At 30.8% G+C, this 12,345-nt stretch overlaps 1 protein-coding gene across 7 annotated transcripts in view; it reads left to right on the plus strand.

Moving 5' to 3' along the window:
- Positions 1 to 12,345, plus strand: part of LOC106478094 (ribosomal protein S6 kinase alpha-2-like) — a 122,425-nt gene that overhangs the window by 77,477 nt on the left and 32,603 nt on the right. For all 7 annotated transcript variants that reach the window (XM_022381621.1, XM_013938609.2, XM_022381620.1 and 4 more), the window contains 7 exons: positions 1,166 to 1,254; positions 4,035 to 4,202; positions 5,871 to 5,992; positions 6,255 to 6,389; positions 6,742 to 6,831; positions 9,196 to 9,354; positions 10,810 to 11,048. In XM_022381621.1, the coding sequence (XP_022237329.1) occupies positions 1,166 to 1,254; positions 4,035 to 4,202; positions 5,871 to 5,992; positions 6,255 to 6,389; positions 6,742 to 6,831; positions 9,196 to 9,354; positions 10,810 to 11,048 (1,002 nt within the window). The remainder of the gene's footprint in view (positions 1 to 1,165; positions 1,255 to 4,034; positions 4,203 to 5,870; positions 5,993 to 6,254; positions 6,390 to 6,741; positions 6,832 to 9,195; positions 9,355 to 10,809; positions 11,049 to 12,345) is intronic.

Below are 12,345 nucleotides of genomic sequence, written 5' to 3' on the forward strand. Positions count from 1 at the left end.
ACGATTGTTAACAACCGGTTCGTGGAGGTCATTAAATTCTAAGAACAGGTTCGCACGAACCGGTGCGAACCGGCTGAATCCCACCACTGCAATAGTGTACTAATATTTTTATGAATCAGTCAATGGTATTAATAGTACGCTATTTTTATAAATCTGACGTAGGTATTAGAAGTGTATTATCATTGTTATGAATAAATCAGTGGTATCAAAAGTGTGCTTTTATGAATCAGATGGTATTAAAAGTGTGCTATTATTTTTATGAATCAATCATTAATTTCAAAAAATGTACTATAATTTTTATGAATCAGACAATAGTATTAGAAATGTCATTGTTATGAATCAATCAGTGCTATCAGATACAACAATTATTGTAAAATTTTCATTGTATTCTAATACTGTATCAAGAAATATTTGGTTCATTGCACTTCATAGCTTCTTAAACTCAAGTAAAATTCTCTAGCTGCGTAGAAGTAAAATATTGTAACTCTCAGTTTTGTATTAAGGTGTCAGAGCTTGAACATGTTTTGTTATTAAGCATTTGTGATGTATTGTGTTTTATATATAGAATTCTTGTTACCCCTAGTATTTACTCTAGAAAAGATATTTAAGTAAATGCTTGCTTTTTAAAGTTATTTGTTAGTCTTATTAGAGAAGTAATTGATAGCAGAAATGGTTAAATAAACCTGACACTTTTAATTTAAGAGGAACATAGAAAAGCCTATGTGTGTGTTTGTGTACATACTACAAATAAGTGATTGAATCATGTGTTAAATATTTAAGTATTAAGCAAAACCTTTAGTTTGATAGAAAGTGTATTCTGCTAATTGTTGTCGAGATGTTTATTGGAAGAGATTTGTTTATATTGTTTACTACTAAGAATTTCAATCAAAATGTGTTGACATTTAAGTTTAATTAGTTGTAACATTGTCATGGCCATTTGAGTGTTTTAATTATGGTAGCTATTTGTTATCTTAACACTGGGTATGTAACTAACACTGGATCAAGCAGTATATTACAATTCATTAAAAATTGTTTTGTTTTGAACTATTGAAATATTTAATTTCGCACCAAATGATACATTTGAATTTTTTAAACAGATTATTCTTTATCATTCCAGAATATTACTGCTAAAAATGTTTAATAATTGATTTTTCCAAATTATTAGAGCCAAGTTAGGAATGCCACAGTTCCTCAGTCCTGAAGCCCAAAGTCTTCTTCGAGCTGTCTTCAAAAGAAATCCAGCCAATAGATTAGGTACAGTGTAGCTTCAAAATTATAATTTGAGATATTACTAACATAGATACTAAAGTAGTTTTCAGGTTGAACAAGTAATACTTTTCTCTGGTTATTAATAATGTTGATTTCCTACCTTTAAACTTATTATTATTGTTTTCTGTCAAGGGAAATAATTAATTTTGTCCAAACACTTTCAGTTTTATTCCTATTTATTTTGTGGTTACTTGAGTGTAATTAAGTATGGTAAGTTAAATGACACTTGTGTAAGTTTGGTTAATTGGCTTTGATATGTGAGTTTTTTTGTTGAGATAAAAGTATTGTGTTGACTCTTGATACCATCATGGTATCTTGTTGTAAGTGCTTTGTTCTTCAGTCATGACTTCATCTTCTGATACTTTCTGTTGAGCTCTATCATGAACCACAATAGTGGTTCATAATATAACATTTGGGCAAAAATCACTTAAAAAAGCAGACTTATTCTTGAAACATCACTCAAAACCTTCCCTTTCAATAGTTAAGACCACCCAAACATTGATGATAAGCAAAATAAGTGATTTCACGATTGTTAGACAAAATCAAAATTTGCCTTTCTTCATCTTATTATCATTCATGTTATTGTTTGACAAGCCTACAGCAAAATCGGCTGGATGTTTTGCACAACCGAGACAGATATACTATATGAAATGCTGCAAATGTCCATGAGCTATTTAAAAGTAGATTATTTTTCATGGAAATTTGATTTATATGGTTATAAATACATAATAGATTGGATGTTGTTATGAAATGCTGCCTTTGTACTCAAAGCCTGTTAAACGTGTTTTTACACATAACCTCAGGCACAAAACTTCCTGGCCCAATAAGTAATGGTTTGGTGGAAAAAAAGCCAATGCAGCAGTAAACTGCTGAAAAACATGTAACATTCAACTGAATGTATATGCACGTATGTAGCTTAACATTTATTCCCCCATATATGGAAATAAAAAAAACTTGAGAAACCACATTAATAAAAATTGTTAATTTAAAAAGCGAGAATAGGGATCATCAAAAAGTACAGAAACAAGTTGAATCAAAATGCAAAGATTATATTTTCAAGCCTATAATTAGGGACTAAAAAAAAAGGAAACAAGTTAAGATTCTTCATGTCTTACTGTCTACTCTTGATACCATAATGTGGTTTTGTTGAGAAACTTTGTGTTTAGTTTACCTTTTACATCATATTAGTTTCTAGTTGGATTGTTTGATGTTATTCTGTACTATTGCTAATTTCACAGGCCTGTGATGGTTTTATTGTCTTGAAAAATTGTTACTTGTTCTACAGTAAGTCCTGTATGCTGAATCCAAAAACAATATCCATTTTTCTCCATCATGTACAGATTTTTCACAAAATGCTATATGCACTTTTACACAACACATAGTTTTGAGACTAAAAGATAAAGATTTCACAAAAAATCAGGATGAACGAGGATGCATATTTGTTTGGCATCAATGTTCTTCTCTTTTATTTAGTTTGTTTGTGTTTTTGCTAACAAACATAATAATAAAAAATGATCATTGTGGTAAACGAAATAATAACTTCATCTAAGTAAGAGTTTTTGTTCCTACCAATTTATAAAAAATTCTTATGTGATAGAAAACAGTGAATATTATTTTTGAAATCTGTGTAGCTGAATTACAGAAAATCCATTATTAAAACCAAAACAACTTTTATGAAGTTTAAATTTACAGACCTGTGTTTTTACTTCTTGTTGCATACTTTGTATATTTAGATCTTTATATCATATTAGCTTTATATCGGAATGCTTGATGTTATTCTGTACTTTTGGTAATTTTTACTTCTTTCTGTGTACTTCTTGTATGCTGTATCCTTGACAAATACATGTATGTCTTCTTGTTGAGGCATTTCATTTTATACACTAGTGATAATTATGGCTTCTCATTGGAACAGTTCATGTTCAGCTATACACTTGATAATAATGTTTTCTAGTTGAGGTACTTTGTGTTATGCTCTGCTCTTGATAATCAGTTATCTTTTGGGGATACTTTGGATAATTCTCTACTCTTTATATTTATGGATTTATGTATACTTATGTTAAGTTCTGTTTTTAATACCATAGTAATGACTTGTAATAAAGTGAGTCTGCTAAATATGCAGACTTAAATCTTGGTCATGAGAGAGTGAACTTTGAAATAGATTAGTCCTTTCCATACTTGAGGTTAAGTCATCTGTAAACCTACATAGGACCCAACCTGTTTGTAGTCTTTAAGAAGTTATTGGATTTAAACAGTTACAGTACATCATTAAAAGTTTATCATTCTATATTCTAATTTAAAATTGCAGCATTGTTTTAAATTCCTTACTTTTTTCCTATGAGGGTTTGTAGCTTAATTTCTGTTGTGAATAAAAGAAAAAGTATAACATTGCAGTATGATTTTACAATTTTTTTCTTCAGGAAAGTATTAACATCAAATAGAATTGATTTACACTGCACTCATTCTTTGTTTAAATATAGTGGTGGCATGAGTACTTTTGTTACATGTTTGTTTTACACTTTCAGATACTAACAATTCACAGGTGCACTCAACTTAAATTGTAAAGCCATATTGGAGTATGTAATGTGAGAAAATTGTCTAATAAGAATAAATTTAAAAAGTTCAGTTATCAAAAGCATGATTTGTCTTTTTATTTATGATATGTGATTTTTTTTTATTAATTACAAGAATTGTAGTTATGTTTGATAGTTATTGTTTTGAATATGTAATTGTTACAGATTTTGATTATGAACATGTTTTGTTTTTAGGTTCAGGCCCAAATGGTGTTAAAGATTTTCAAGAACATCCATTTTTCCAAACTATAGACTGGCAAAAGTTGTACACTAAAGATGTAACTCCACCATTTATTCCAGCTGTGGGGAGATCAGATCACACTTGCTATTTTGATAAAGAGTTCACCATGAGAACACCCGAGGGTAGGAACTTTGTTATCTGACTTATTCCTTTTCTTCTATAAAGATCCATAATAATGATTATTTTATTTATATCCTATTATATACAATAGATGCTACAAGTTATGTTATTATTTTACTTCAAATTAATAATTTTGAATAATGCACCCTATCCTGATGAAAAAATTGCACCATTTTATTAAGAAAGACATCATTCTTCCACACAGTTGTTTTAAATACTTCAGAGATAATAATTTATATGTGTATATTAACTTTGGGCTAATTTCAATGCACTAAACAAAAAACATTAGTGTTTGTGAATTACCTGATTTTTTTTAGTATAATATGGCACTCACAGACACCGAGGAGACAATTTGAAATACTTTTAAAAAGCAGTACCTATTTGAACCTTATAACTTCAATACAAGTGTAGTTTTTTCGGTTTCAACCAATTGCCATTTCTCAACCTAGGTTGTCATGGTGTTATGTAAATTGCCTATACCTCAGATTTGAGAAAACATAGATTAGTGATATAAACATGTAATAAAAACATTTTTTTTTGTTCTTATCAACTGTGTAAGTCAGTTTGGGTTTTATTTCAGCATAGAATCATGTAAAGATCAGAACAAGGTGATAAAAGAGTAGCATGATAATATGCTGCTAGAAGAAAAGATGTCTGTAAACAATTTCCACCAATTATAGTCCTCTAAAGAACTTGCTTTGTAATTTAATACATCATTTCAATTATGATACTACAGTAAAAAATAAGATCTAGAGAATTGTTAGGCTTAATTAAATGATCATTTTGCACTCAACCATATCAAATTTGGTTTTGATGCCAAGGCCACTGTTTGTTAGACTATGTTCACATTATGGTTTATTTGCCTAAATAATTGTTTGAATGGGCAAAGAAAATCACCAAATTGATGTGTAATATATATATGTATGTGTGTGTGTGTGTGCACATGAATGTAAATCAATTTTAAAACAAATTACACATATTAAATGGAACTTTCTGAGTAACACTTAAAGAATAAAAGTATGCTTGCTTTTAATATTTTTGGAGTCAAAAGAAAGACAGGATTTAGTTTGATAAAATAAAAATAAACCATTTATTAGGAAGTTTCAAGAATGTAGAAATATAAATCTGTAATTGAAATTGGGAAATCTACAGCAAAGAATCATTTTTAATTGGTTTTCTTAGAAGTATTTCATAAATCTTTTTTTGATTTTCCAAAGCTGAGAATTCATAAAAATACCATGTATAGAAAAAAAAAAAAGAAAAAAAAAGGTTTTTTACAGAAATTACATTGTTTGTAGAAAATTTATCACAGTTTTCAAACAATTGCATACGGTAATTTTTTTTTTAAATGCAATAAAATAAACCATATGACAGGTGCATGAATTTGATGCACCCAGCTGTTTTAAAGAGTTAACAATGGAAATAAGTCTCTTAAACATGTTGAAAATTTAATGAACCTAAAGCAGAAGCTTTCAAAGTTTTGAAGTTATGGGTAGATTATTCTCTCTTAATACTTAACAATAATTCTTTCTTACAGACTGTTTTTATTAATTATTATGTTAGAAATTGTTCTACTATAAATGCCATCTTCTCAGATCATAAATAATTTTTTTAAATGTTCAATTGTAAATCTTGGATAATGATGATTTTGCACTATTTCAAACACGTAGACTCACCTGGTATTCCACCTAGTGCCAATGCTCATGAATTGTTCCGAGGATTCAGTTTTGTAGCTCCAAGTTTAGTTGAAGAAGGCTATCAACAGTTAGCTGAGACTGAAGCACTTAGTAAAGTAAGTATAACTAAAAAGTACCTGAGACTGAAGCACAAAGTGGAGTAAGTATAATTAAACAGTTGAGGTTGAAGCTTTTAAAAAGTATCATTCATCAGCAAGGTATAATGCATTTAAAAGTTATTAAAGTTTCCATGTTTGCTGAAAATAAGTTTTTATTTGGTATAATGATTAAAAGTTGTTTTTGTAGAACATACAATTTTGTGTTTGAATACTGTAGCAATGTTTCATCTTTCAAACAATATTTCTGTATTTTCTTCAGCTAGCAATGTGCTCATCCAGTTACAAAGGTTCTATCACCAATGAGTATGAACTCAAGGAAGAGATTGGGAGAGGATCTTATGCTGTCACGAGACGTTGTGTTCACAGGGAATCTGGGAAGAATTTTGCTGTAAAAGTAAGATTCAGTGACTTCTGATTTTGTCTTTTTTTGTTGCCGATGTATTAATTATGTGTAGGTATTATGTAAAACTACACATATTTAACTACTGTCCCCCAATGATTGCATGGAGCTTTTCAACAGGCATTTTCTAAATAACTTTCTGAGTTTTTATTTATGTTTTGTACAACCTAATCAGGTTGAGTGTGAGCATATATACCTCAACACTGTAATTTTTTGTTTTCTCATTCTCTCTCCATTGATTCATAATCAGTGTACTTATCTAACTATTGTCTTACCATTTGGTGCTATTTTTGTTTTTTAATTTTTATACCTATGATTTATTGAATAATGATTATTAATTTTTCAGGTTATTGTCAAATCGAAACGTGACTGTCAAGAAGAAGTAGAAATTCTTCTCCGCTATAGTCAACATCCTAACATAGTTACTCTTTACGATGTAAGTTTCCTGTTTGTTAGGTTTTAAGTAGAAGGTACTTAATTGTTATGCCAGCATGTGATTAAGTTCTCTCTTACATAGTTCTTTTATAAAAACAAGTTTGTAGCTAACTTTTACTGTTCTTCTTAGTGGTTAAATGTATATAATATTACTGTTTTGAGTGGCTGTTAACCAAATTTGCATGAGGTCAGCTAGTATTGAAGAAGGAATGTTGACTGTAATTCTGAATTTACTTAAGTGTATTGGCACAAAATGTGGTATGCTTTGAGTGAAGTGGATAAGTCTGTTGCATGCAAGCAGTCAGAGGTGTTTCTAAAGTATTTGTACTCAAGATATGTTAGTGAATTGACAGTATCAATCTGACTCGGACTCTGATAAGTTGGGGTGCAAGGTAATGTTCATGTGAAGATTAGAAATATTGTAGTCCACTGTAAAGTTTCCACAATACATTTTCATGATCTCTAGACTTTCAAAATACATATCTACAATTTATTTCAGTATCCCTATATATTGTATCAAGTACTTATTCTCCTGTTATACAAACTGTTGCTAAATCACCAATGTAGGGTAAAATGAAGAGTTGATAACTTTGACATCAAGTGTATAATACCATGTTTAATGGCACTCTGTAAAAGATTGTGGAATGCACACTTTTACCACTACCAATGCACATATTGTTAGTTTAGCTTATTGCTCTCTTTATTGACTGAACTTATAGCTGATTTTCTGAATGGCTGAAATTCATAATATAGTTTTTTTTTATACAGTTGAACCCTGAGTTACGCAAAGGCTACATTCCTGAAAAATACCATATCAGTTGAAACCATGTAACTTGAGGCATCAAGTCTATGGAAAATAGGGGGATATGGACCTGGGACCAAGATTCGATAACCTTAATTCATAATAAAATGATATTTAAACACAAGTTAATGGAATTAATAGCCTCTATAAAAACCTTTCCTGACAAATTACAACTTGATGAAATTACAAATTAATAAATCTCTTTATACCTACAAATTATTCATCTAATAGAGGATCATCTGACTCCTCCTCCTGAGAGGTGCTGGCAGTCTCTGAAGAGGCAGGCTGAGGTTTGAAAGAGGGGGTGATTCCCTGCTGCTTTGCATTCCTGTTCGGTTTCTTCTGGAGCTGCTTGTAGTATGAAAGGAGTTAATCTAAGCCTATCTTAAAGTTGAAACTCCTTTCTATGATGTGGTCAAGTTCCATGATCTCTTCACTCTTGAACTTCACACAGGAACTCTTGAATGGCTTTAGCAGTGATGAATGGGTTAGCAGTCTCTTTTTCTTCCTATTCTTCACTGTCACAGTTGGATGCAACAAGCTGCTCAAGTTTCTTGTTTGTTGGTTCCTGTTGGTGCGAATCGAACAACTCAACCACATCTGCACCCTTGATGTCTTCACATTCCTCTCCTCCCAGCCATTTGGCCAACCTCATAATGTCATTGGCTTCATCGTTAATGGTGGGTAAGCTTCTGAACTCATTGACAATCTCAGGCCAGAGTTTGTGCCAACAGGCATTCAAAGTTGAAAGTTTGACCTCCTCCCAAGTCTCCTGGATTTTGTTGATGAAGTCCAAAATGCTTATAACTTCCAAAACTGCATCAGATTTTCCACTATCCTTGTATCCAGTAATTGTCTGTAGAGCCTTCTGGTGTAATAAGACTTGAAAGTATTAAGTTGTAAAATTGACGTTGTGTTGAAAGGCAGAAACATAACAGAAACATTGGCATCAACAAAGAACAATGACTCTGATGTATGACTTGGCACATTGTCCAACACTGTCTACATTACCTGATGAAGAGCACCTGCTCATAACATTGCATTAATAAACTAAAAAAGTTTTCATGTAGACGTGTAAATTTATTCTTTATTTTCATTTATCCAAGTTTTTCTGATCACGTATTACAGAATAACACTGATCCACGACTCCAAATCTACAACCACGTAAACGTGAAGCAGGGTATCGCGTGAGTTGAAGCATTGGTCACATTATATAAAGCACAAACCCTTGTAACTCAGGGTTCAACATTATTTGTAAAACGTCTTTATACTTTTAATTTTGGCAAAACTTCTTGCTTTTCTTTTGAATTGTTAAGCCTCATATTTCCCTTATGATTGACTGAATGATTATTGTCTTTGTAATTGGTTACAATTATGATTGGTGTAATGATATGTTAATTTGTTCTTGTTAATTAACACACAACTTGTGTATAACTGTTCTCTTACTAATTTTAAAATAACTGAAACATTTTAATGCCACCTTAAAAATGTATGTGGAAATTAGTGATTAGCAATTATGATGAAGTTGGAAGTCTTAAGTAAGGTAATAATCCATGTTTTTAGGTTTATGAAGATGAGACATCTGTGTATTTGGTAATGGAACTACTAAAAGGTGGGGAGTTGTTGGACAAAATCCTCAGCCATAAAGCCTTTAGTGAGCGAGAAGCCAGCTGTGTGTTAGAGGTCATAGCAAAAACGGTGAAATATCTTCATGATAATGGAGTGAGTAATTGGTTAAACTTTTGATATAAAGGAAACAAAATGTACATGTTTATTGTGCTTGAATAATTATCAAGGGGCTATTATTCATATTCTAATAATTATTATTATTTTTTTACTTTTATTTATATTATCAAGTGAAACTGTTGAAAATCAGCCATCGTTGGGAATGAGATAGTGGTCATTTAATGAAATGACCAGTTTTCACAACTTGTATCACCTACTCACCTTGCTCTTCCATAAATCAGATGTAGAACTTAAATATTTGTTATAATACTTTAAAAAAAGGTTATTATTTATTTTTAAAATGAAAACAACACAGTCTTACTTAAAATATTAGTAGTATCTTGTTTTTGTACAGTAAGTAAAATAATACAACTTCAAGTATATGTACAATACATTAGTTCAAATGTTAAATTCTTTAAAAAAACATACATTCATAGTTGCTCTCTCCTTTGTCTTTACTCCTCTTCCTAATAACATTCTCAAAATATGATTCCTGAGCCATGGGTGTGATTGTTTTTTTTTTTTCCTTGCCCCACAGTAAAATTCTTCAGTTTCCTGTTTCTTTAGTCATGCTTGTCAGATTGTCTATTCACTGCCAGTTTCATCAAAGTTGTCATTTGGTTTGAGCTGTTAATTATTGTCACACTTACACTATCCAATAAAATCTTCCAATTGATTCAAGTCACCTTCTGTAGAGGCTTAGTGGTAATAATTAATTTCATTCAAGCCAATGGAAATGCCAAGTTCTTTGGTAAGGAGGATATATGATATGTTATCTTTGTCACTGTTTTTATCACTGTTGATGTTTACTTTTATGTCAGTGGGAGAAATTAACCACTTTGAAACACTTCATGATGGTGTGATAATTTGTTTTTCTTCATGATTTGTCTTTCTATCCAATGAATGGTGTTGAAAACAGAAAGTTATCGACCCATTAGGAATAACTTTATTATATATTTGCTGTCATATTTTTCCAATAGCTGAGCATTTTCACATTCATCTGGGTGTTAATGTTTGCATAACAAAGGGACAACTGATTTGTGGAGGATGGTTTTTTATGAAAATAATATATAAGCTATGTAGTTAAAATTAGTGGCTGGTTTGATGAGGTGAGCAAACTAGAAAATTTCTATTTGCTTAAATTTATGAAGAGTTTGGGCTGGACCTAAACTGTTTGATTGATTTAGAGTAACTAGAATTCAGAAGGACTGGTTTTGAGAAATTTTACTTGAAGAATGTTTAATCTCATTTAACGTATAAGTGCTTTTCTCTATTAACTTGTAAGTAGAATGTATTACTCTCAACAGAAAAGAAAGAGTGAAAAAAGAGAAAATACTAGTAAATGTATCGTTTTGATTTTGAATATGTCCCAATAAAATTCCTGAAACAAAAGCAAAAGATTGTTAGGTACATTTTCAATCATTGTTTGTTTAACTGGGCATTATTTTTTAGGTTGTCCATCGAGACCTTAAACCTTCTAATATTATATACCCTGATGTAACGGGCAGTCCTGAATCCCTCCGTATATGTGACTTTGGTTTTGCAAAACAGATCAGAGCTGAGAATGGGTTACTCATGACACCATGTTACACAGCTAACTTTGTAGCACCTGAAGTACTAAAAAAACAAGGTTATGATGAAGCTTGTGATATCTGGAGCATGGGAGTTCTTTTGTACACCATGTTAGCAGGGTAAGCTTATGACTTGTTTGTTGTACACCATGTAAGCAAAATAAATCAGCATTGTGTTTGTTTTTTATACCTAATGTTAGCACAATAGTTCTGCATCATGTTTGTTGGCGGTGAAAATATACACCATGTAACTAGGTGATGCCAGTATCATGTTTATATATTATACAGCATTTTTAATAATGTAACAAAGCATTAGAAAAATGATTTTGCATAGTGTTTGTATGCTTAATATACACGATTAGTAAGTAGGATGAGTGTTTCATGTTTGTTGCACGTGATGCTGATTGGATAAGACAGCATCTCTTTCTGTGTTTCGAACATATTACTTTTAACTGTGTCCTGCCACTGTGAAACAGTAAACATTTTCTTTTTTTGTCTCGCATATTTTGGTGTCCAGACATATACCTTAAGAAATACATAGTATTATAATACAATACGTTATAGCATGCTGTGGCTTAAAATAGTTATGGATGATAACATAAATTGGTTCTCCAATATTATTGTCATATAGTTATCACTATTGTTGTATTCATCACAATAATGTAGAACTTAGGCAAAAAAAAAGTGGAAAGGGAATCGGTAACCTGATCAACTATGCTTTTCCATATTAAAGATTTCCATTTCTGAACTTTTTATTCACAAAAAATTTAGGAGGTGAATGTACCTAAAAATTTATATTTCATTTATTTTGCAATTTTGTAAACAGTCGTGACTCTGGTTACCAAATATTTGAAGAGCTAACATTAACAATAGATCGGAAGCTATGATCAGCTGATTCTGGAAGTTGTGATGATATTTGTGAGAATGCATAGTTGTGTGTATTACTTGTAAAGAAAGTTAAAAATTGACTTATTTACTTGCATTGCAGAAACAAAAGACATTAAGTTAACAAATTCAAAGCAAACACTGGTTATTTATTCATTCATATATATATATATATATATAATTTAAGTGTTACTATACAAAAATCTGCTTAGCTGAGGATGTAACTATACAAATTTATTGTGCAATCAGTACACCAAAGTTCACATTTAAATTTTCACTAAATTGTCTGAAATTAATGTCTTTTTAATAGCTTAATAAACACCTCACTAGAGGCAACCTTTTAAACTTTAATACATCTCCATGTCTGAAGTAAAAGAAAATCCAAACATCACATATTTGGTTAATGGAAAATTCTTCAAAATAACAGTTAACTCTTTCAACCTGGGCCTCAGTCCCTGGTACTGACCTCATAACCATTTTATGTTTGTTATAGTTTTCATGCTATAACTTTTAAATTAGTAAGTGAATGTTA

The sequence above is a fragment of the Limulus polyphemus genome, unplaced genomic scaffold, assembly GCF_000517525.1.
Source record: "Limulus polyphemus unplaced genomic scaffold, Limulus_polyphemus-2.1.2 Scaffold179, whole genome shotgun sequence".
Taxonomy (NCBI): domain Eukaryota; kingdom Metazoa; phylum Arthropoda; class Merostomata; order Xiphosura; family Limulidae; genus Limulus; species Limulus polyphemus.